This window comes from Eptesicus fuscus, chromosome 3, assembly GCF_027574615.1.
Source record: "Eptesicus fuscus isolate TK198812 chromosome 3, DD_ASM_mEF_20220401, whole genome shotgun sequence".
Lineage (NCBI taxonomy): Eukaryota > Metazoa > Chordata > Mammalia > Chiroptera > Vespertilionidae > Eptesicus > Eptesicus fuscus.
The window spans coordinates 5564439-5586878 of record NC_072475.1 but is presented as its reverse complement, the minus strand read 5'-3'; the positions used below and the strand labels follow the sequence as shown (position 1 = coordinate 5586878).

Genomic DNA, 22440 nt, shown 5'->3' with positions numbered 1-22440 from the left:
CACACAGAGGGATGGGTGAAAGGTCTAAGATGAATAAGGTCTGAAGATCTAAGTCGAACATGATGGCTACAGTTGATAGCACTGCTGTATAATTGAAAGGTGGCAGGATAGCGGAACTCAGGTTCTCACACAGAAAAAGGTACATATGCCCAGTGATGGACGCGGTCATTAACTCGGAGGTGGAATCTTTCACGGGGTAGACATACATCAGATCCTCATGGCGCCCTCCTTATGTGTGTTACAATTTTGTCAATTACACCTCGATAAGCTAGAAATAATAATAATTTATCTCAATATTTTAGAAAAATCAAAAGTACTGCAAAAAGGCATGATAAGCACCCTAGCCCATTTGGCTCAGAGAATAGAGCATCAGCCTATGGACAAAAGGGTCCCGGGTTCAATTCCGGTCAAGGGCACGTATCTCTGTTGCAGGCTCCTCCCCGGCTCAGGCCCTGGTCGGGACTGGTGCAGGAGGGCAACCACTTGATGTGTTTCTCTCACATCGATGTTTCTCTCTTTCCTTCTCTCTTCCACTCTCTCTAAAATCAATGGGAAAATATCCTCGGGTGAGGATTAAAAAAAAAAGTCATGATAAGCAAATATCTACATTTTACGTAAGACAGGGGCCATCTGTATTGGTGGATATTTCCTTTGACCTCAGGCTCCTGCTCAGCTCCCAGGCTCTGGTCACAGGTAAGTAAGAGATTGGAGAAGTGGGGTGATGTGGAGGCTCAGGAATTGTCCTAAGACAGCCTTTGGAACCTTTCGTCCGAAGTTTTCTCGTGGGCTGTGATTGCAGGTTATGAAACTGGTACTGTCATTGGGAGAGTTTTGATTACATGATTTCCGGAATGCTGCGGTATTCATCTTTCAGATCATGCCGCTGTGTATGATTTCATCTTTGGGATGAAACACAAGTTCCCAATGAAAAGATATTTATTTTTTATTTCAGGAAGTTGAAGAGAATGAACATGAAATAAATTCCAGCAGGTTACACGTGGGGTAGAAACCACAGTCCAAGTACATTTTCTGAATCTTTCAGACCTATGGCATTTAAGTGGATAAATCTGTGTTTACTCGGGAACTGGGCTAGACATTAAATTTGGAGAGATCTGACTTGACTAGAAAGTCCACTTCAAAGCCCCTTAGGGTCAGGGAGCAAATTGCCTTCTGAAGCAGAAAGGACCCCAGGTCACCTCCAGGGGCCACCACTCTCCACCCTTCCTTCCCCGTCTCCCCGAGAGACTAGCTCATTTTGCCACCAAATACTGGAAGAACTCTGTCTATGCATTTGCAATGGCCACACTGGACAAAAGACACAAGCCCCGCGGAGCCAGGTCCATGGGGGACAAAGAGCAAAGGGACCCTGGCAGCCTCTGGCTCAGCCCTTGAGCCGTCAGGGGAGGAAGGAATGGGCCCCTCCCAGTCCTGGGTCAGCCTCTCACGGGGGCAACACAAGGAAACGTCCCCAGTGAGAGGACTTTGGTCTCTCCCAGGCTAAGAAAGAAAAGGTTCTTTTCAAAAGCAGATTGTCAAAATTAGGTTTTACACCAACCTGCAGAACCATCAGGCAGTGAAGTCACGGCTCAGTGTCAGAGGCGCAGACTCAACCAGGGGTTGGGGTGCGGGTGGAGAGGTGACCTACTCCTGGACTAACTCTTTACTTTTGCTCCAAGGAGCCAGGCACTGTGCTGGGCCCTGAGGTCCCCAGGAGAAGGACACATTCTCTGACCGATTGGCTCACAAGCTGGAGGGACAGGCAGAGACTAAACCAACCATCTCAACACTGCGGGTAAGAGCTAGACCCAAGATGGCTAAGATCAGGGGCATGGCTGAGGGACCCCAATGCAGGTCAAGGGGGCTCCCCACCTGCTGAGAAGGAGTATGAGTGATAGGTCCCCACCAGCTGTACATCGCGGGGGGAAATCCCTCATCCAATCTCCCTTCCCTCCCTAACTTCTGCCTCCTACCAGCCACATGCAGGGGCCTGGCACCCAGGAAGTGTGCACTCCCCACCTGTCCATCCGAGACACTGTTTTCCATAGGAGGCATTATTTGGTGACATCAAGTTGATGGCATCTGTGTATCAAGAGAAGGAAGGTCCTGGCCAGTGTGGTTTAGTTGGTTGGAGTGACATCCCATACACCAAAGGGTCATGGTTTCAGTTCCCAACCAGGACACATACCCAGGTTGTAGGTTTGGTCCTCGGTTGGGTGCATACAGGAGGCAACCAATCAATGTTTCTCTCTTTCTCTCTCGCTCTCCCTTCCTCTCTCTCTCAGATCAGTTTAAAAGAGAGAGAGAGAAGGGAGAGTGCTTGTTTGAAGGCGCTTTTTAGCGTTTTGCCCTCTGTCTTCAACATCTGGCCTCCCTTGGGCTCTGTCTACTAAGCAGTTGCAGAGACTTAGCAAAGAAGGAAAGAAAACGCCGTCTCGTCCCCTCGGTTGCTTACGCTCTTGTTAGCAAGTGCCACTCAGTGCCATCTCGCTCCTGGTGATGCATTTTTCCTGGGGTGATTTTCCTCCACGGCGCTGCCTGCCTTCCATGCTGCGCACCCTGACGTCCGCATTGCTAACGCCCCTGGGATGGCAGCACGGTGACCAGCGGGCCCTCGGTGGGCTCATCAATAGGAGGCAGAACAGGAAGCTGCGGCAGCTGGTTCCCACATTGCAAACCCTTTGAAAAACCGACCCCCAGCCCAGGAGAGGCGTCCGATGGAGACGGCCCCACCGACCTCAGAGCATCCTCCCACGCGTTTTCTCTGCTTTCTTTCCACCGCCGTGTTCATCAAGAAGCAAGAGGTGTGTCTCTACGGCTTTATAGTTCATGTTTTATGGACAAAGGCTCCTGGGTCTCTTAGAAGAAATATCAGCCTTTCAGTGAACGGGGGAGTGAAGCCACGGCGAATGCACAGTGAAACGGACAGACGGCTGGGCGGCCCGTGGGTCGCGGATGACCGCGTGGGGCCAGTGGTCATTAAGCCAGTGGTTTCTTGGGAACACTAAAGCCACGTCATTAAAGGCCGCTCCCAAATCGGGGCCCCTGACGTTTTCTGAAAAGCAGAGGACACTTTCATGCCAACATTTCATGATGAGGACAAGACAGATTTGACTTCTTGCCTCAGAGATTTTTAAATTGTCTATAATTCTCCTGGTAGCATTCCGAAAACTGAGCATTCCAAAAGGCACTAATTTAATCCCTGAAGGTGTAGACACGAATGTCAGAAGAGAACCTTAGCTGCGTTTTCTCTTTTACATAGAATTTTTTAAATTCATTTCAGAGAGGAAGGAAGAGGGAGAGAGAAACATCAGTGATGAGAGAGAATCATGGGTCAGCGGCCTCCTGCACGCCTCCCAGTAGGGATCAAGGCCACAACCAGAGCATGTGCCCTTGAAGGGAATCGAACCGTGACCTCGTGGTCCATAGGTCCACGCTCAACCACCAAGTCATGCTGGCTGGGATATATATATATATATATATTTTTTTTAAATGTTCATTTAAAAAAAAAAAATGATGGGGCTCTTCCATGCAGGGAGCATCATCCTGTCTGATCCTCCTAAGCCCTACTGGGCTCCGACTCCCGCCTCTGTAAGCCCCGGCGGCTGGACCTCCATCCCCCCTCCCCACAACACCCCGCTCTGCCCCGTGCTGCATCCTCACCTTTGGGGGAACAGAAATAAGCAGCTTGGCTGTCGTTTTGGGAGACCGTTCATGGCAAGGCCCTTCCTGTTTAGGGATTTTGTTTCTTGTCTTTCAATTTATATCTTACCTTACAGTCTTATTTTTTAAATGAGTATTTTCTACCTTTAAATTTTTCTTTGGGCCAATATTCTTCTTAAATCACACTGTTTCCTAGTTATAAAAGGAGGATCTGGTCATTATGAAAACTTTGGAAATAGACGTGCAAGGAGGAAACCAAAAAAACTACATCTAGCTCAGCCAGTCAGAGTTCACCGTGGGTGACAGCCGTCGGGGTGCGGAGCAGGGCGCGGCCGAAGGGACCCCTGGGCCCTGGATCACCCTGGGGGCTGTGTGGCCAGCAAAGCCTCGCCACAGCCCTGTCCCCAGACCCCGAGCCGGCAGTGAAGGCGAGTGTCAGCTCAGGGAGCCGGGCAGGATCCCACGTCAAGACCAGCGCGGAGGCCACTGTTCGAAGCTGAGGCTCCCCCCTGCTCGCCAGATGCCGTCCCTGCTGTTTGAGACGGCGAGTGACTCACAGGGACAAGGACTAGAGATGCCGCCACCTCCGTCATGTTCCTACGTGGCTGCTGCTGCCGCTCTGGGCACGGTCTGGGAGTTGTCGCAATGTGATTTCATTGATTTGCAGGCCTGTGGGGGCATGCTGCCCTCATGACGGTGTGAACACCTCGCCTCGGGGGTTGGGTTCACTGCACTTTAGGGTGTGATGGCGAAGAATGCAGGTTCTGGGGCTAAGCGTGGAGGGAAGGGCTGGCTCTAAAGAGACACAAAAGAGCTTTTTGGGGTGACACAACAATCTATTTTCCAATTGTGAGACTGCAAATGTGTCTAAACTCGTCAACTATGCAACTAAAAACGGTAACGTTTACCATTTATAAATGACACCTCCATAAACCTGACGCAAAAAAGAAAAGAAAGAGCGTCCTGGAATCCGACGGTCCAGGCTGTCCCAGCCCTGTGACTTAGCAGCTGTGTGACCCTGTGCTGGTCACTTGACTTCTCTGAGCCTCGGTTTCTGCTTCTACAAAGTGGGAATATCAATACACCTACCTCGTCAGGTTGTGAGAATTAAATGAGATAAAAAACAGTCCCGTGGCATGGATCTGGCCCCTAAAAGGAACCTGACTGCAGAGTAATGCTGAGAGGGGCTTGGAAAGAGGCCCGCCCCTTCTCCATCGTGCTCCCTTGCAGTGAGTCGGGGTGACGAAGGCACATTGGGCTCAGCAGTCTGAAGACAGGAGGAACCCAGACCCGTGGCCGAATGACAGTAAACAGTGATTCCACTGCTCACGCCTTTCCTTCTTTACCTGCTCAGTTTCTCCTCCGTGAGGGATGAAATTAAATTAAATTAAATTAAATGTGCACCTCACATGGCTATTAGGAGACTCCCAAGGGAGAATATTCGTATGTGTCATCACTTTGTTCATAAGGGGAGCAGCCACTACCTGTTTGTTATTAAGTTGATTTCAGTTGAGGTGTCCGGGGCCTCTGATCCTGGCATGGATGTATTTCATGTGTTTGGTACCAACCTCGGCTTGTGTTTTTCTAGAAAGAGAAGACGCAGGAGGAGGGTGGAATGATTGCCAAAGGAGGAATGCGGAAGGGAGCTGGGAGAACGTAGCGGCCCGGTACAGTGTGTGTGCGTCTTACTCAGTCGGCAGATTCTCCAAAGAAACGCTTCTCCGTCCAGCGCACTTCCTTTCCTGCCCTTCCCTGGATTACCCTCGGAATACAGGCTGCTGGGGGAAAGGCCAGGTGCTTTCTAGAACGGCTGCTAAGACTGAACGAAAGACAATCGGCTCTGAGACAAAGACAGATACCCCCTGTCCGTCCCTCCTCCCTGCGCACACGGAAGTGCCAGATTCGGGCAGGGCAGGGAAGGGTGCCTTCTCTCTCCATCCCGAGAGGTTATGGCTGACCAGCCAAATGCCAAGGGCAAAAAGGAGCCAGAGATCTGTCAGTGAAAGATAAATGTAAAGGCAGAACCCGAGACGTGCCAAGTAAGGACCTCATTTAAGGACAAATGTGCCTCACACGGATGGGGAGGGAGGGGGTGGCCAGTTTTCCAGACTGGATGAAATTAAGGACACTGGCCACAGAGAAGGACACAGCTTTGCTTTGCTTTCACAGTAACACCAGCATCCCGCCCCCCTCCTCCCCGCCCCCACCCCCACCCCCGTTCCTTCCCCAGTTGGGGTGGAAAGCGCAGCGCTGGGTGTAATCGAATGAAGGCCAAGGGCGGCCAAAGAGCACAGCATGAATACGCCCCGTGGCCGGGGGGACAGGCCCTGCCTGCCGCGCGACAGCCAGCCATCCTGGGCGTGGGGTGGTCACTCGCCATGGCCACGCGGCGCCACATGGGCGAGCCCACCGTGATCTACTGAACGCAACTCCCTCGCCAGGGCAGCAAAGTGGTGAGCAGGAGGAGAAAGGACACAACCACCCACCGCGAAGCCAGAGAAGCCCCATTTAGGGCCGAGTGAGCGGTGACGCTTCCGGGTTTGGCAGAGACATTTCCTGGTCTTTGCACCAAACACCAGGCTCTGTCTCTGCGAGCGCGAACAGCCTGACACCTCGACCCGGGGAGGTGGATGCGACAAGTGTGCCAGTTTGATAGAGACAGAGCTTGAGACACAGAGAGGCTTGGTGATACCCCCAAGGATCCAGGGCTGCTACATGGAGGGGGTGCAGTTTGGATCAGGGCAGACTGCACACTTGCCACTGGCTGGGGAGGTGGAAACCCCAACTTTGACAGCTCCCTCTGCCACCAATGGCAGACACTTTATGCCTCAGACCATCTGGTGGCATGAGGAGCGGGGGGGATCATGCTTCCCAACCCTCCTCATTGTGCAAATCCATGACATCATGCCAAATTCTGTGCATGACAACGCATGGACCATAGCAGGAAAGAGATGGGGTGAACACACTTCACAAGATTGTCGGGGTTCGGCGTCTACTCTGACACCAAACTTGCAGATGTGGGTCGCGCACCTGTGAGGTCATGGCCCCAGGACCACGCAGACAGCTCTGGCTCCGGGATCCCTCTGCCTGCGCATCCTGATCTGTGTTCCACACGTGTAACCGGCTCCGGGGCTTCCTGTCCGCACCCTCCTCCCACGACAGCTACAGCTCGGCCCGTGAGGAAGAGCAGACGTGAGCTTGGCAGGCTGTGCGCCCAGGGCCTCTCCCTCCGGGACGGCGCTCCGAGCTTCGGAGCTGCACACTTTCTTTTTTGGTAATGAAGAGGCAGACAGCTTTATGCCCCACTCAACTAAAACGAAAATCGCTTCGGGACTCGGCAGAAGCCTGAGGTTGTGCGCTCTTAGAAGAAAGGGGCATGCTTTGTCCTAAATCAGCTGTGGAGACACAGATTAGAAGTCGGGGATAAAAGCTGCATAGACCATGTGATCAGCTGCTCCCTGGGGAGGTGAAAATTCCAGCTACCTCACCCTGAAGACGAAATGCACACATCACATCCCACCACCATCATCACCAGCACCACCTACCAACTCAGTCCCACGGCTGTGTCTCCTTCATAGAGGGTATTTGCTCCCTATCTTATTTTTAAATCTCTCCAGAATCCAGAACAACATCATTTGCTGGAGAATAAACCCTGCTGTCCTTTGGTTAAAGGTTGCCTTCCAGGGGCGGGGCGATGCTCACGCCACTGAGGGGCTTCCTATCTGCATGCATTGGCCCCGCTCTTCCTACGATAAGAGCCCTTTACTTCCCCAGCACAGAAATGTCTCTTTAATGGGACAAGCCTCAGACATCGGCCCTCTGTGTCCCCTGCCAGGCACATCAGGACAGAAGGTGAAGACAGAGGTCACAGGACAAGACAGGACACCAAAGCATTCCTCTGAGTGAAAACCAATGCTCTGTGAAGACGATTGGGAGAATTGGGGGGTTTCCACATGGGATTACAGTTTAGCATTTATGTGATCTTTAAAATATATATACTTTCCAGGGGTTCTGAATCAATTTTGTTACTCCATCCTCACAATAGGCCTGCAGGGTCAGCCAGCATCACCTGGCTTCTTATTCAAGCATCTGCTAGGTGGGATCTCTATCTCTATCTCTATCTATCTATCTATCCATCTCATCCATCCACCCATCCATCCATCCATCCATCCATCCATCCATCCATCCATTCATTCACCCATCCATCCATCTATCCATCCATCTATCCATCCATCTATCCATCCATCTATCCATCCATCCATCCATCCATCCATCCATCCATCTATTCATCCATCCATCCATCCATCTATCCATCCATCCATCTCCATCCATCCATCTATCCATCCATCCATCCATCCATCCATCCATCCATCCATTCATCCATCTATCCATACATCCACCCATCCATCCTCCATCCATCCATCCATCCATCCATCCATCCATCATCTATCCATCCATCCATCCATCCATCCATCCATCCATCCATCCATCCATCCATCCATCTATCCATCCATCTATCCATCCATTTATCCATCCATCCATCCATCCATCCATCCATCCATCCATCTATCCATCCATTCATTCATCCATCCATCCATCTATCTGTCTTTTTTCCCACTAAAAAGCCATCAGGCAGCCCTACCCTTACCCAGGTGTGCAGGAGAAGAAAGGTTACCTCATGACCAGGCGACTTGTGCAGTCATATGGGGCCTCTGGCTTAGTCCCTGAGCTTGATTTAGTGCTCTGTCAGTATTGTCATGAAACTCTTCATAATGTTTCACGTGAAGCCCCACATTTCTGTTTTCCACTGAGCCCCATAAAATGTCCCAGGTCCTGTCCCTGCTGCCCAATCACAGGCTCTCAGACCCCAACTCTGCCTGAGCCACCAACACTCAGAGAGGTTCATTGGAGAGGCGGACAGAGCGGATGGTTGCAGGACTGTTGCTTGTTTTTAAATTGCCTCATTTCTGAGGAGACCTGCTAGACTCTTCGCTGCATCCCGCTTCCTGGCTGTAATACCACAGGGACGGAGGGGGGGGAGGCGGGTCCCCTGAGGGCACTGCTTCCAGCTCTGAAGTCGCATTACGCTGCATTTATATTTTTGTCATGTGCGAATTCAAAATCCTCATCCAAAATTCCACCGTGGGGAGCTCTCGCCGGAATTTCAGCCAAATCTGGCTCTCAGTGAGAACTCAGCAAAAAAATGATGACATGGAAATTCACAAAACAGTATCCCCAGAAATCAGCTGAATCTGCTGTGAAGATGAGAAAGATTAAATCTAGATGAACAAAATAAATTAGCAAACAAAATAGAAACAGACTCATAGATAGAGAGCAGACTGACAGCTGACAGGAGGAGGATGTGGGACTGGGTGGAAAAGATGAAGGGATTAGGCAAAAGAAAAAAAATTCACAGACACAGACAACAGTATGGTGACTACCAGACGGGAAAGAGGTGGGGGAGGTAGAAGAGGGTAAAGGGGCGATAAATGGTGATGGAAGGAGATTTGACTTGGGGTGGTGAACACACAATACAATATACAGATGATGTATTCTAGAATTGTACACCTGAAAGCTATATAATTTTATTAAACAATGTCACCCCAAAAAAATTTTTTTTAAAAAATAAATAAATAAATAAATAAATAAATAAATAAATAAGTCTAGATGAAAAAATAACAATAAACTTGCAGGAGGTATTTGGTAGAAGTACTTGACAAATTGCTACATCTATTTTAAGAAGTTATCTTCAAGAAGAGATAAAATAGCTTATGCCCTAGCCGGTTTGACTCAGTGAATAAAGCATCAGCCCAGGGACTGAAGGGTCACAGGTTCAATTCCAGTCAAGGGCATGACCTCGGTTGCAGGCTCAATCCCCAGCCCCGGTCAGGGCGCTTGCAGGAGGCAACCAATTAATGTGTCTCACTCACATCGATGTTTCTCTCTGTGTGCCTCTCCCCCTTCCTTCCACTCTCTCTAAAAATCAATGAAAAAATACCCTCAGGTGAGGATTAACAAAAGAAGAAGAAGAAGAAGAAGAAGAAGAAGAAGAAGAAGAAGAAGAAGAAGAAGAGGAGGAGGAGGAGGAGGAGGAGGAGGAGGAGGAGGAGGAGGAGGAGGAGGAGGAGGAGGAAGAGGAGGAGGAGGAGGAGAAGAAGAGATAAGATAGCTCACATTTCTGAGGTATAGAACATTGCTGGAAATAATATTTGCATTGTGGCACTGGATGACCTTGATGTTAATAATAGTAATGGTTAAGAAGCCACCGTGGGCTCTGGGATACAAAGAGTGCAATGACATCCTGCTATGGACAAACCCTGGTGCGCACCCAGAAGGTAGAGCAACAGGCATGTCTAAATTCACCCCGACATTTCTCACAAGTAGAACATGGAACTTTTAAGATAAAACAATGTGCACAATTGTATAAATCTTACTGACTGGCCTCATGTAGCCTGCTTCCCATATACTGCACAGAATTTTCACTTACCACTTTTAAAGGAAGATACGATAAGTCAACAGAACCCAAATATTCATTGGTAGACAAGAGAAAATGTCCGACGTGTTTAAAGCAATCTCTATCACAAAGCAGGAATTAGAAATCAACCATGGTGTCATGGTAGACATGCATCCATTTGTTGGTTTTGAAGATTGCTGAATTCTCATGTGATTCTAAAATTTATGACTTTTTAAACATTTTTGTTGTTGTTGTTAATCCTCACCCGAGGATATCTTTCCATTGATTTTTAGGGAGAGTGGAAGAGAGAGGGAAAGACAGAGAGAAACATCGATGTGAGAGAAACACATTGAATGGTTGCCTCCTGCATGAGCCCTGACCAGGGCCCAGACCAAGAAGGAGCCTACAACCAAGGTACGTGCCCTTGACCGGAATCGAACCTGAGACCCTTTGGTCCACAGGCCAATGGTCTATCCACTGAGCCAAACTGAGTATGGCTTTTTAACATTTTATTGATTTCAGAGAGGAAGGGAGAGGGAGAGGGAGAGATAGAAACATCAATGATGAGAGAGAATCATTGATCGGTTGCCTCTTGCACGGCCCCCACTGGGGATCGAGCCCCCAACCAGGCATGTGCCCTGACCAGGAATCAAACCATTACCTTTTAGTTCATAGGTTGACACTCAACCCCTGAGCCATGCCAGGCTGGGCTAAAATTTATGACTTTTAAGATTAACCATTAGTTATGGTGGCTGTTCTTCAACCAATATTGTACTGAGCCCCTACTTTTGTAAGCATCGACTCTATGGGAAGGTTTCCCTGAATGGTTCTGCCTCCACCGCCAGCCCCCACCCCGCCCGCACAAGGACTTAACCTGCCCCCTGGCTCTCGGTTTGTACAGTGAACGCAGATGCCCTCTGTGTGGGCCCTGGAGTCCAGTTAATATTATGTGGTTCTGTCTTGGCTGCTACCCCATATGGCCTGTGATGGGTAAGGACTCTGTCTTATTCCACAAACTCTAACACAAAATGGTTTCTCCATCAATGTGGGTTGAACGGTATGTGCTGGGGACGTGAAAAGGTATAGGAAACACAATCCCTTTCTTTTAAAGTTTCCTAATTAGAAGGCAGAAAGAAACGTGACTGACAAAGTAAGTGATTATCGATGGTACATGCGACGGTTTTGACCACAGAAAGGGCCACCACTCCCTGAGAAAATGTTCCCTAAGAGTTTCATTTGGGGGTTCAGAATGCTCTTTCTTATTCCCACAGAGCCAGGGAGGGTACGGCAAGGAGTGGAGGTGACTGGTGTACACTCAAGGCCAGGGAAACTCTGCCGGGCGAGGCGGAAGAGAACTTTGTCAACAGAGACCTTAACGAGATGGTTCGCCCACATTCGCCCTGTTCTCCCTGTGTGATTGGGATGGGGTGGGGCTGGGGTGGGGGTCAGGAGGTCAGAGGGCAAACCCAAATCTCTGCAAGTAAAGCAAAAGACCTGGTGAAGGACAGACTGACTTCATTAAGACTTCTGTGGCTGTCCTTTCTTTGTACTGGAGACTAATGAAAATATCCAGGACAGTATTATTTTTCATATGTTCCATGTCTAAGTCCTAAATGGAATTGGGACAAGTGAAAAAATGGGTTGTCTAGAGGATGTGACAGGAAATGAGACATTTAATAGGATAGGAAACGTGTGAGTGAAGCCTCGACTGGCTTTTCCTTGGGAAGCGCTATGATTTTAAACAAGATTCGCCTTAGGGCACTCGCTTCCCTATTTTGAAATGACTGCTTTGAATGAAATGACAAGTTCGGCCTACATAATCCCCTGGATTCTAAGCGGGGCCATAGAAACGACCATCTTTCTCTAGGTCAGTGGCCTGTAAGCAGGCTGCCTGCACCCGGGGAGGGGCAGGGCCACCCTGCTCAGCTGCATGGGTTGTACACAGCACAACCCCAGGGGGCGCCATTGGCACAACCTCAGTCTGATGGCACCTCTGGGGTTAGAAGGTGCTTAATTCTCACAACCGTGCATGGTAGAGAGATCTCTAGAATTTCTATTTATATCTGTGTAGGATCACAGATCAATAAGAAAAAATAGGCTTAATCAATAGCTCATATCTGATGCTGACATTGTCACTCGGTGGGTAGGGAAGAGTGGAAGCCCCAGGACACCCTCACTCTTGGCTTGCTCTCAGAATACTGCCACGTGCTGCACGGTAGTTCCTCGTGCTCCGTAAGAGGATTTCTAGATTATCCGATCTACCTTTAACTGCACTAATCTCCCCACAGTAGGTAAACGGACTTAAAAAAATTCCTGCACAGTCACATGCTACAACATGGATGAACCTTGGGGTCATTCTGCTAAGGTAAATGAGCCAGCCCCAAAAAGACAAATACTGGATGATCCCACTTACATGCGGTAACTAGGGTAGTCACCTTCACAGAAACACAAAGTGGAACGGTGTTGACCAGGGGAGGCGGGACAGCGAGGAGGGGAGCTGTTGTTTAACAGGGATGGAGTCTCAGTTGTACCAGAGGGAAATGTTCTGCAGATCTGTTTCGCAACGAGGTAAGAAAACTTAATGCTACTGAATTTCACTCTGAAAATAATGGGTAAGAAGGTCAACTTTTTATCTTTTTTGACCACAGTAAAAAATTCCTGCATACAATTTTCACAGGTTGAAAACAGTGCCAATACTGCCAGCAAAAGCAACAAAACAATGGAAGTGCTAACCAACCTGTTACTGTTAGAATATCTTCCTGAGCACCAATAGGAGCTTAAAAACCACCGTCATCAACTTCGTCACAAAAGGAAGTGGTTTCCCAGGCCATGTGAACTATAGATTTCCATGCTTTTCCATTTACAATGAACTTTCGCAAATGTATATTGTGCCTTGACATTTTGGCAAGGGATAACAAAGCCATTACCATTAGCAAGGTATCTAAAACTATGGTTTGCTTCACCATTCTCTCATTTTTAAATATTTATTTTTTGTACATTTTATACCCACACTTAATATATTAGCACTTACAATTTTTAAATAAATTTTTAAAAATGTATTGTGCATACATGCTCAAAAATTTATCTTTCCAATATTCATTTTTTGTATGTTTCATAACTACACTTCGCATATTAGTACATTAGCACTTATACATAATTTTTAAATGAATTTTTAGAAAATGCTTTGTGCATACATGTTCAAATATTTTTCCGGAGCAGGTGCAATACCAGAAACTGTGGAGGTGATTATACTAGAGGAGTGATACCCAAGGTCACTGTGGACTCCATCCATTGCTCTGGGCTGGATTGTGGGAGGACTGCTGGGATAGCTCCCTGAGAGCTGAGAAGCTGTGAATGCCAGTTCTTAACTACTTGTTGAGGGCTATTGTGGGAACAATGACAGCTAATTGTGGAAAAGTCAAAGAAGGGGCTGTGTAGGATAGTGCTCTCCCTAGCGGGGGACAGGTCTTACCTAATCACCTTGACCAGTTTGGGGAGAAGAGGTCCTATAGCAGAAGGCAGCAATTTTCAACTGGTGTACCCCAAGAATTTTATAACATGCAATACCTAACTGTTTCGTTAGGAGTACTAACCTCTTTTTCCTTAGATTGTCAAATTTTTAAAAATGACATCAGCCAGCACAACAATAGCCGACTGGTGTGAATGCATCAGAATGGTGTGAATGCATCAGAATTATACCTATTTTTTTGTCAGATCGGCAAAATATATATATATATATATATATATATATATATATATATATACACACACACACACATGTTGGTGTGCCACAGAATTTATACACACACACACACACACACACACACACACACACACACACGTTGGTGTGCCACAGAATTTTAGTAATTAGTTTATGTGTGTCATGAGATGAGAAAGGGTTGGCAATAGCTGGCAAATGGTTTGAAGTTTCGCTTATTGCTGGCTCCATCTATAGTTCTTTGAAACGGATGAAGAGATGCGAATTCTGAAGGCGGACTCAACACCCTGGCCCACCTACGATGTGGGCAGGTTTGTGTCAACACTAGTGTCTGCTGATGCCCTCTCACCCGCAGGGATGGAGGGACGGGCACCCTGGATGCTCCATCCTCCACGATTGCTCTCAGGCTCCCAGGTGGACCAATTCATGGCCCTGGGATTTCAAACAAGTGGGGAAATGTGATAGGAAACGCCTAGGCACAACCAGCCCTTTGCCAGGCCCAAGAAAACTGTTCTATTTTTCTAACACCTCCTAACGGAACAGTGGATATTACTTAATGAGGAAATTATGTATGTAAGAATCTTAATTTTTTTTATCCTCACCCAAGGATGTTTTTCCATTAACTTTTTTAAGACAGAAAGTAGGAGGGAGGAAGAGAAAGAGAAAGAGAGAGAGAGAGAGAGAGAGAGAGAGAGAGAGAGACATCTACATGGAAAAGACACAGCAATTGGTTGCCTCCCATGGGAGTTGGGGGGAAATGGAGGTGATGGTAAACCTGCAACCAAGGTATGTGCCATTGACCAGGAATAAAATGGAACCTGGGACCCTTCAGTCCGAGGGCGGATGCTCTAACCACTGAATCTAACCGGCCAAGGCAAGAATCTTAAATTTTCAAACAAGTGTAATTTCTTAATTAGATTTTAAATATTGGCACTTAGCCACATGGTGGACAGGAAATTATGTTGGCTAAACAAAAGAACTTGAGAGAAAGGGAGAACATATTTCCTTGTAATTTTTTTTTTCTTAAAAACAATGCTAATACTGTAATTTTGTTAAGACAAGTGCTCAAGAGGATTGTCAACCTCTGGGGTCCCCTTTTCAGGCCTTGTATACAATTAAAATAACTAGTCGCTTGGTGAGAATCTTGGCCAGGGCCCAGGTGTGGCGTTAGGGGGACAGCTGGCCGTGACCTTTGCCACACCTCTCCCCAACAGCTCTGGGTTGTAGGACCAGGAAAAGCATAACCTCAAACCAGCCCAGGTGCAAACGCGGCCTGAATTCAACTCATCCTAGACTAGTATTTAAGCACCAGCTTTCAGAAGACGTTGCAGACCATTGAGAAAAGGATGTGCTATGGGTGGCCTGAGGTATTTTTGTCTTGGCCAAGCCCACCTGAGGGGACCACCACCCTCACACCAGGGGACAGACACCTTCCTCTCCCCTCTGGGTCCCTCCCTCGAGATAGGAAAATTGCCTCATTTGCATCGTTGGCACTTCCTGGCTCCTTCCCCCTGAGATGTTTGCAGGGGACTTTTCAACTTGATGATGACTACCTTCCTGCTTTATGGCCCTAATTTGTCTTCCTTTTATTTATAAGGTGGCAGTTTAAGAGTAAAAGATGAAATAATGGCATTTAGCGGGTGATTGATTTTTCGGCTGGCCATGTTATAAATATGGCCAAGCATTTCCCTTTCAGAAATGCAATGAGAAGTGATTCAGTGGGATTCTGAAGCATAAATTTAGGGCTATTTGCAAGGCACAAACAATATTCAAGCAGATGGATGCCTGGAATTATAACGCACGCTGAATTGCTCATGTAAAGCAGCCCAGAAATGAATGCGGGCTGATAGGTCCGGGCCATTGGCGGGTGTGGCAAGCTCGCCTGGCTCGTGGTACCAGACAGTGATCCATAGCACGGTCATACCCATCCCCAAAAGGCGCCTGCCCCAAATCCAATGGGGAACGTTTCCGAATTCATCTTTATACTTCGCTTCAGACCAATGCTTGGGAGAAGGATGGGAAAGAGCTGGTGCCTGGGGGTTGTAGGGGAGTGGAGACAGACCCTGTCCAACTTCCCAGTCCGTCTTTTTTTGCATCTGAATTGTCAAATATCCCTGTAAATTAAAGTATTTAGAGATGAACTATAATTAAAATATTTGTTTTAATTCATATGAACATTGAGGATTCCTGTTTAACTATTAATTGTAATATTTAACTCGGCCACTTGCTTCCTGAACCCTAGAGAGATACTGACTGACGGCGACGCAGCGCGAGGGGCTGCCTTCCTCCTGAGTCCCCGCTAAGCACAGCCAAGTGGGTTTCCCGCCTCGACACAGCGACTGTTTTCCGGGGCACGGCCGGGCTCTGCCTCGCTCCTTTTGTTTGGATTTCATAGAACTTACCTGACCTGAAACGGTCACCGGGGACATCCGCAGGATATTAGAGTTCCCCGCGCCCCCTTCAGCGCCCTGGTTTTCCTTGACATTTTCCTAAAGGTCACGAGTTCTGTCTGTTGAGATCTCCCCAGTCTTTCTCATTCCCGTGGCCTGCCGGGAAAGCGTTTGCTTTGCATATGTCACAATGCAGCCCTTTCCAGCGCACAAGGACTTACATGGCGAACACGGGTTTCAAACCAGGAGGAAGACAGGACTTCTCTTCTCCAAACCTGTTTCTGCCACAAATCTCAACACTGAGAAAAGGGGGTCTGGTCCTTGGTCACATGCGCTGACCAATCCACACCCCGAAATCCAGTTATGCATCCAATGACTGGACACCACCAGGTGCCAAACCAGGAGCCAGGCCTTGTGGACGACAGAACACTGTCCCTGTCCTCAGGAAGTTCACCGTCTAGGTAGGATAACACTGATTAACAAGATGCAACCCGCCCTGGCTGGTTTTTCTCAGTGGTTAGAGCATCGGCCCCCAGACCGAAGGGTCATGGGTTAAATTCCAGGCACGTATATCAGTTCTCAGTTGCAGGTTACTCAGCCCCAGTAGGGGCACTTTCGGGAGGCAACCAATTGATGTGTCACTCTCACATTGATCTCTCTCTCTCTCTCTCTCTCTCCTCTTCCTCCCTCCCTTCCACTCTCTCTAGAAATCAATGGAAAAAAATATCCTCAGTTGAGAATTTTTTTTAAAATGCAGCCCATAATACTTGCTATGGACTGAATGTTTGTGTTTTTCCAAAATTTGTGTGGTAAAACCCTAACACCCAAAGGTAATGGCATTAGGAGTGAGGCCTTTGGGGGCTGAGTAGGCAGTGAGGGTGGGGCCCTTGTGAATGGAATCAGTGCCCTTATTAAGGAGACCCACAGAGCTCCCTCACCCCTTCCACCAAGTGAGGACACTGAGAGGAGTCTGTGACCCAGAAGAGGGCCCTCACCCGCCCATGTTGCACCCCGATCTTGGACTTCCAGCCCCCAGAACTGTGAGCAATAAATTTCTGCTGTTTATAAACTACCCAGCTGTGGTATTTTGTTACAGCAGCCGGAACAGAAGAAAGCCAACACTTTAGCAGCGTGATCTTTAATGCTGTGTTTTCTTCAAATATCAGCCAAATATAATAAAAACCTGTGCCTATGCATCCCCTAAGATCCTTCTTTTCCCTCAGTAGGAAGCCCTTTCCAGAACGTCATTCTAAGGTAATGAGAAAGGCCCAGGCTGGGGCTCATATTATTCATGGGTTCAAAGAGTGCGGCGTGCCCAGTGGACGGAGCACAGGGCCACAGACAGATGGCGAATGCCCTCCACCTAGGAGAGCACCTCGAAGAAAGCCTGAAAGCAGAGATTAGAATTTCACAAAACAATGCGGAGACTGTTCATCATACATTCAAGGCACTTTCCATCACAAAGCCCCTGTTCCCTTGTCATCGCGATCACACTATTCCACTGAACCTTTAATAAAATCAACTGTAACTCATTTATTCCACCTTTCCGGGGGGGAAAACACACACACAGTACATCTTGCACTCTTAGAATTCCGAGAAAAAAAAAAACAGTGCGAGTTCTTAGGCCCACGGCATTCCTTAATGACATGCAGGATGCGGGAAACAAATCGTGTGGCAACCCGTTTGCATCAGCCCCGCAAACACATTTGCATGCTTAACTGGGGCCTCTTCTCCGTTAGGAAAAGTCGGACGTCGAACCCAAGTCGTAATGGGTGTTTTTTTAGACCTAATATCTCCAGTTACAGGAGAGAGAGTCTCTATCATTGTGTGACACAGCAAAACCATTTTTGTCTCCTGGATCTCCCCATATCTTTACCGCATCACACCCCCAAATAAGGTTAAAGCTACACGAGACATTGAATGGTCATTTGACCTTCTGTCGCTGGGCCTTGGGGGCCAGTGGCAAAATCCACATTTTGTGCCGTTTACCCTCGGGATCTGTGCTTAACTGGTCAGAGATACACAGTTCCTTGTAGACCTAACCATCCCTCCATCTGCCTGTGTTTAGTTCGCTATTACACCGTAAAGGGCACACACCCATAACAGTTCTCATTCTAGACCTGTCTCGTCTTACTGTGTGTCTCACCAGCCGGTTGCCCTGATGGCTAACTAGGTAAGCCCCCAGACCAGTGTCACATGATGTTTTTTTAACCAATGGCTACTTTCGACAAAGAGAAATTTGTGTCTTTCCTATACACCACCACCCCCACCCCCACCCCCACCCCCGCTCCCTGGGGCCCCAGGACTGAAGTGGGGCCAGCCACCCCTGCTGGTCCAGCACAATGATGAGCATTGCCTTCTGCTTTCCTTCGCAATTTCACGCATAAGCAGTAGCTTCTGATGCCGTGGTAAGGACAGACATGTGGGGCTAAAGATGTGCCCTTAAATGTCCTTGGCGTGTTCAGACCACGCCTCTGACAGGCACAGGCCTTCTCTTGCGGCCACTGTCTGGCTGGAAGAAATGGCCATGACCCTGGCGCTGCGTCACAGCATCCCATCCAAGCCGATGAGAGAAAGGCGCCCCTGACGGGAAATAGGAGGATTGGGAGGCTGCTTTCCAAAGGGGTCTCCACTCTAATTAATAGCTGTCAGCTGATGCCTGGGGCAGCCGGGAGCCCCCCTCCCTCACACACAGGGCGGTGCTGCCTCGTTAGGAAATCAACTCGCCCAGTGTTCCCCTTGATGCAGTGACATCTCGCTGCTGGCTCTCCTCAATAACTTCCTTTGCAAAGCAACTTGAAAAGAGACCCCTGGCGAAGACAACAAGACTCGTGGTCATTGTTTGTGGGACTCTTGTCTTCGAATCATGTTAGGTGGCTACACAAAGCGGGCTTTTACTCCTCCTGGGCCTGGGAGTCCGGCGGGGAGAGAGGAGGACGCTGTGTGAATTGCACTCGGCAGCCAGGCTTTCTGATCCGGCTCGTGCACCTGAGCCTGCATTGTGATCCCTGCTGAATTATCTCCCAGCTCATCTCAGAGCTGCTGCAGGCACATCTGACAGACTCCAGCACCGAAATGTAAATCAGACGCCCCCACGAGCCACCCCCGCTCCCTCGCATTGCCCTAACTTTGGACTTGACTTTGCTTGCTCTACTTGAGCTGCTCTCTTCAATCACCTGTCATTCCCCCCGAAAAGCGATGTCACAGGGGATACAGAAGACATTGTGTTGTACAGTCACCCAGCTTAAAGCCAGCTCCAGCCAGACTCAGTTTCCCTGCCCGCCTTCCCTTAAAGATGGGAAGACCAGGAGGAGCAGAGCCCCCCGCCGGGGGGGGGCGGGTCATGTGGCCCTTGGAGGGTCTCTCCACCCAGCGAGGCTCATGCCCTGACCCCAGGGGGCCGCTGGGAGCTCGGGAACTCTGCAGCTGGCACTGAACCCTGACAGCTGGCGCAGGATCCATTGCCCACCAGACTCCAATAAACCCAGGAGTCAGAGGATGGCGGGCAAAATCCTGTGCCTTGTCCCTCGCAGTCATGAGGTCCACGCGTAAGGCAAGAATCATCTGAAATCCATCCCAGCCTGAGAGTTATTAAAACTAGAAGCCCCGTGTAATTCATCCAAGAAGAAAAGCTTGGAGGGAAGGAGGGATCCGGTTCCCTCCCCAGAAAGGAGCTTCTGCTCAGCTTTATTAAATGTTTTAAGCAGATTTAAGTTTTAGTCCAAGGACACATTCCCGCTCTCCAAGGAGCACACTCCTCCCCACCCCCCAGAAACTGGGAGACCAGCCAGAGAGCTGGGGGCTGGGCTGGGGGCCAGCGGAGGAGAGTGCAGGAGTGAAGGGTTTGGTGGGCAGCAAAGGGAGGCTGTGGGATTTTGTCAACATTAAAGGAGCGAAGGCAGGGTCGTTGCAGTCGCCTGCCAACTCCTCTGATGAAATGCGGGGGGCAGGGCTGCACTCATTTCACAAAGCAGAAAGGAGGCAGTGACTCCAATCGTGGGGTGAGGTCTGGGACACTTGCTCTCTCCCGGGGGACCCACAGTAAGAGAGCCCCTCGGAGCGGGGCATTCTGGAAAGCTCATGAGAACGACGCGGGGCAGGAAGGTGGTGAGTGCACCGGCGCAGAGAGCTGGCAGGAGGCCCGCTGTCCGAAGGATTCCTGGCAGCTGACTTGATCAAAGAAAGGGAGCCCCAGGGCTATGCCGCTTCCCAGTCCTTCTTCCATATGAAACGGGGAAGTCGTACGTAAACACCCACTGCACACGGGCATCCCTTCTTGTTGGAAGCAAGGTGAGCTGACACGAATAGAGAAGCTTCTGGAATCTCCAGGGGGTCTAGCAGAAAGACCCCCACCCAAGCATGCAGGAGATGGGGGACTGGATCTCACATCCCTGTGTCTGCTTCAAGCCCCCACCTCCTTTTCCTCGGCTCCCACCCTCCTCCTCCTCCTCCTCCTCCTTTCTCTCCTCTGGCACCTGCTGTTCAGAGAATCCCTCATGCCCTTGGCCATCCACCTGGCGGTCAGCTGCCCAGCATTGCAGCCCACGTCCTGGGTCTGTCTTTCGCCTGCTGGTGGCTTTGAACTAGTTGACCTTGAACTTTCCCATGCCTCAGTTTCCTCATCTGTCAAGTGGGACTAATATGAGCACCTACCTCACAGAGCTGTTGGGAGGCTCAAATAAGGTAACATGAGTGGATGCTAGACGCCCAGCTGGGCTCTGAGGCCGCGGGGCCACTGGGAGCTGCTGCCGTGGTTACTACTGTTGTTGTTGGAAGGGTTTCAGCCTTTCCCTCCTCTCCCCATGCTCGCCTCACCCTCCTCCTCGGCGCCATCCCAAACCCCATTCCCACATCTCATCAGGCTGTGCCCGCTCATTCTTCCTGTCATGTTTACATCCCAAGCCACCCATCAGAGAGATAAAAGCGGCGAAGACACATTTTATTTCTGAAGTTGTTAATTTTACTCTAGACTTCCTAAAAAGGATCACCCATCTGTCAAAAAAAAAAAAAGACCGAGAAGATGGAAGATCTTACAAAGTCATTATCTGAGTGCCAACCTTTGAAAGGAAGTGAACACGGACCATCTTGGTGGAGGAGTCCCATTAGAGGGGGTGTCGCATGACCCAGATCTGCCCCCTTGGGAAGAGAGAAAGAGAAGGTGATCTTTTAAAAAATAAAATGAGCCCCAGCCAAACCGATTCTGTGTAGACATGTTCAGAGACGTGACCTTCAATTTAAAATTGTCCCTCTTCCGCCCAGCATCCCCCGTCTCAGAGCCACACACCTGGACACGCACACTGTTCACGGGTCGTCAGCTGGGCTCCTTCCCGGGACTCCGAGTAGCTGCAGATGCTGGCTGCACAGCCCACGCTTCCCCGCGCTTCCCCCGCAGCACCGAGCAGCAGCACCCCCTCCCCACACTCCCCCAGAGGCCGGCTCCCCAGCCGCCTGCCCGGAAAGCTGTGCCCTAAACAAACACATGGGTAAGTAACACAAATCTTCCTGAGAGACTCCAACAATCAGCTTCCTCTCCTGAGGGCTCAGCCCCACAGCGCTCTCCAAAGTCACAATCCAGTAGGAAGCAAACAATGCATCCCTTTCTCTTTTTAAGGCGAATTTTTAAAAAGTTGCAAACTTAACCGGTCCCTGCACTAGCCCCGCACAGCAAGCCATACATAGTGTGGGTCTTCAAAGCCCATAGTTACAGGGCTGGCTCTCACATTTTCAGAGATAACTGAGGTCCCTTCTTCCCCCGTCACCTCATCCCACCCCCACCCCCACCCCCGCTCCCCAAGTTCCCCTTTTCGAGTAGAAGTACCACTCACCTCGCTCATGATGCTTCACCACAGCTCTGGTCCTGCCGCTCAGCACGAGAACTGCTCAGGGGTGGCTCGCTGCTCCACCAGCCCTGGGTTTCCTCTTAAAAAGGGCTGCCCCGTGGCATCATGCCTCCCTAAGCCAATGAAATGCATTCACCTGGCTGAGCAGCTGGCAGACATCTGAGAGCACATAGGGCCACCTAGTGGAAGAAAGGAGGAGCACACTCCAGGTCACGGCTCCCCATTCTGCCAGGGAGAGAAGCAAAGGAGGTTTTCTTTAAAAGTCAAAGTCAGCCAGGCAGAGAAAGATAAATATCACATGATCTTACTCATTTGTGGAATATAATGAACAACATAAACTGATGAACAAAAATAGATCCAGAGACAGAGAAACATCAA

General features: G+C 49.3%; 1 protein-coding gene across 1 annotated transcript in view; it reads right to left on the bottom strand.

The window, feature by feature from the left end:
* PCP4 (Purkinje cell protein 4) overlaps nt 1-22149 on the bottom strand; it is a 54885-nt gene extending 32736 nt beyond the window's left edge. The window contains exon 1 of the mRNA XM_028151889.2: nt 22048-22149. Coding sequence (XP_028007690.1) covers nt 22048-22056 — 9 coding nt within the window. The 5' untranslated portion in view covers nt 22057-22149. The remainder of the gene's footprint in view (nt 1-22047) is intronic.
* Nucleotides 22150-22440: the final 291 nt, after the last annotated feature.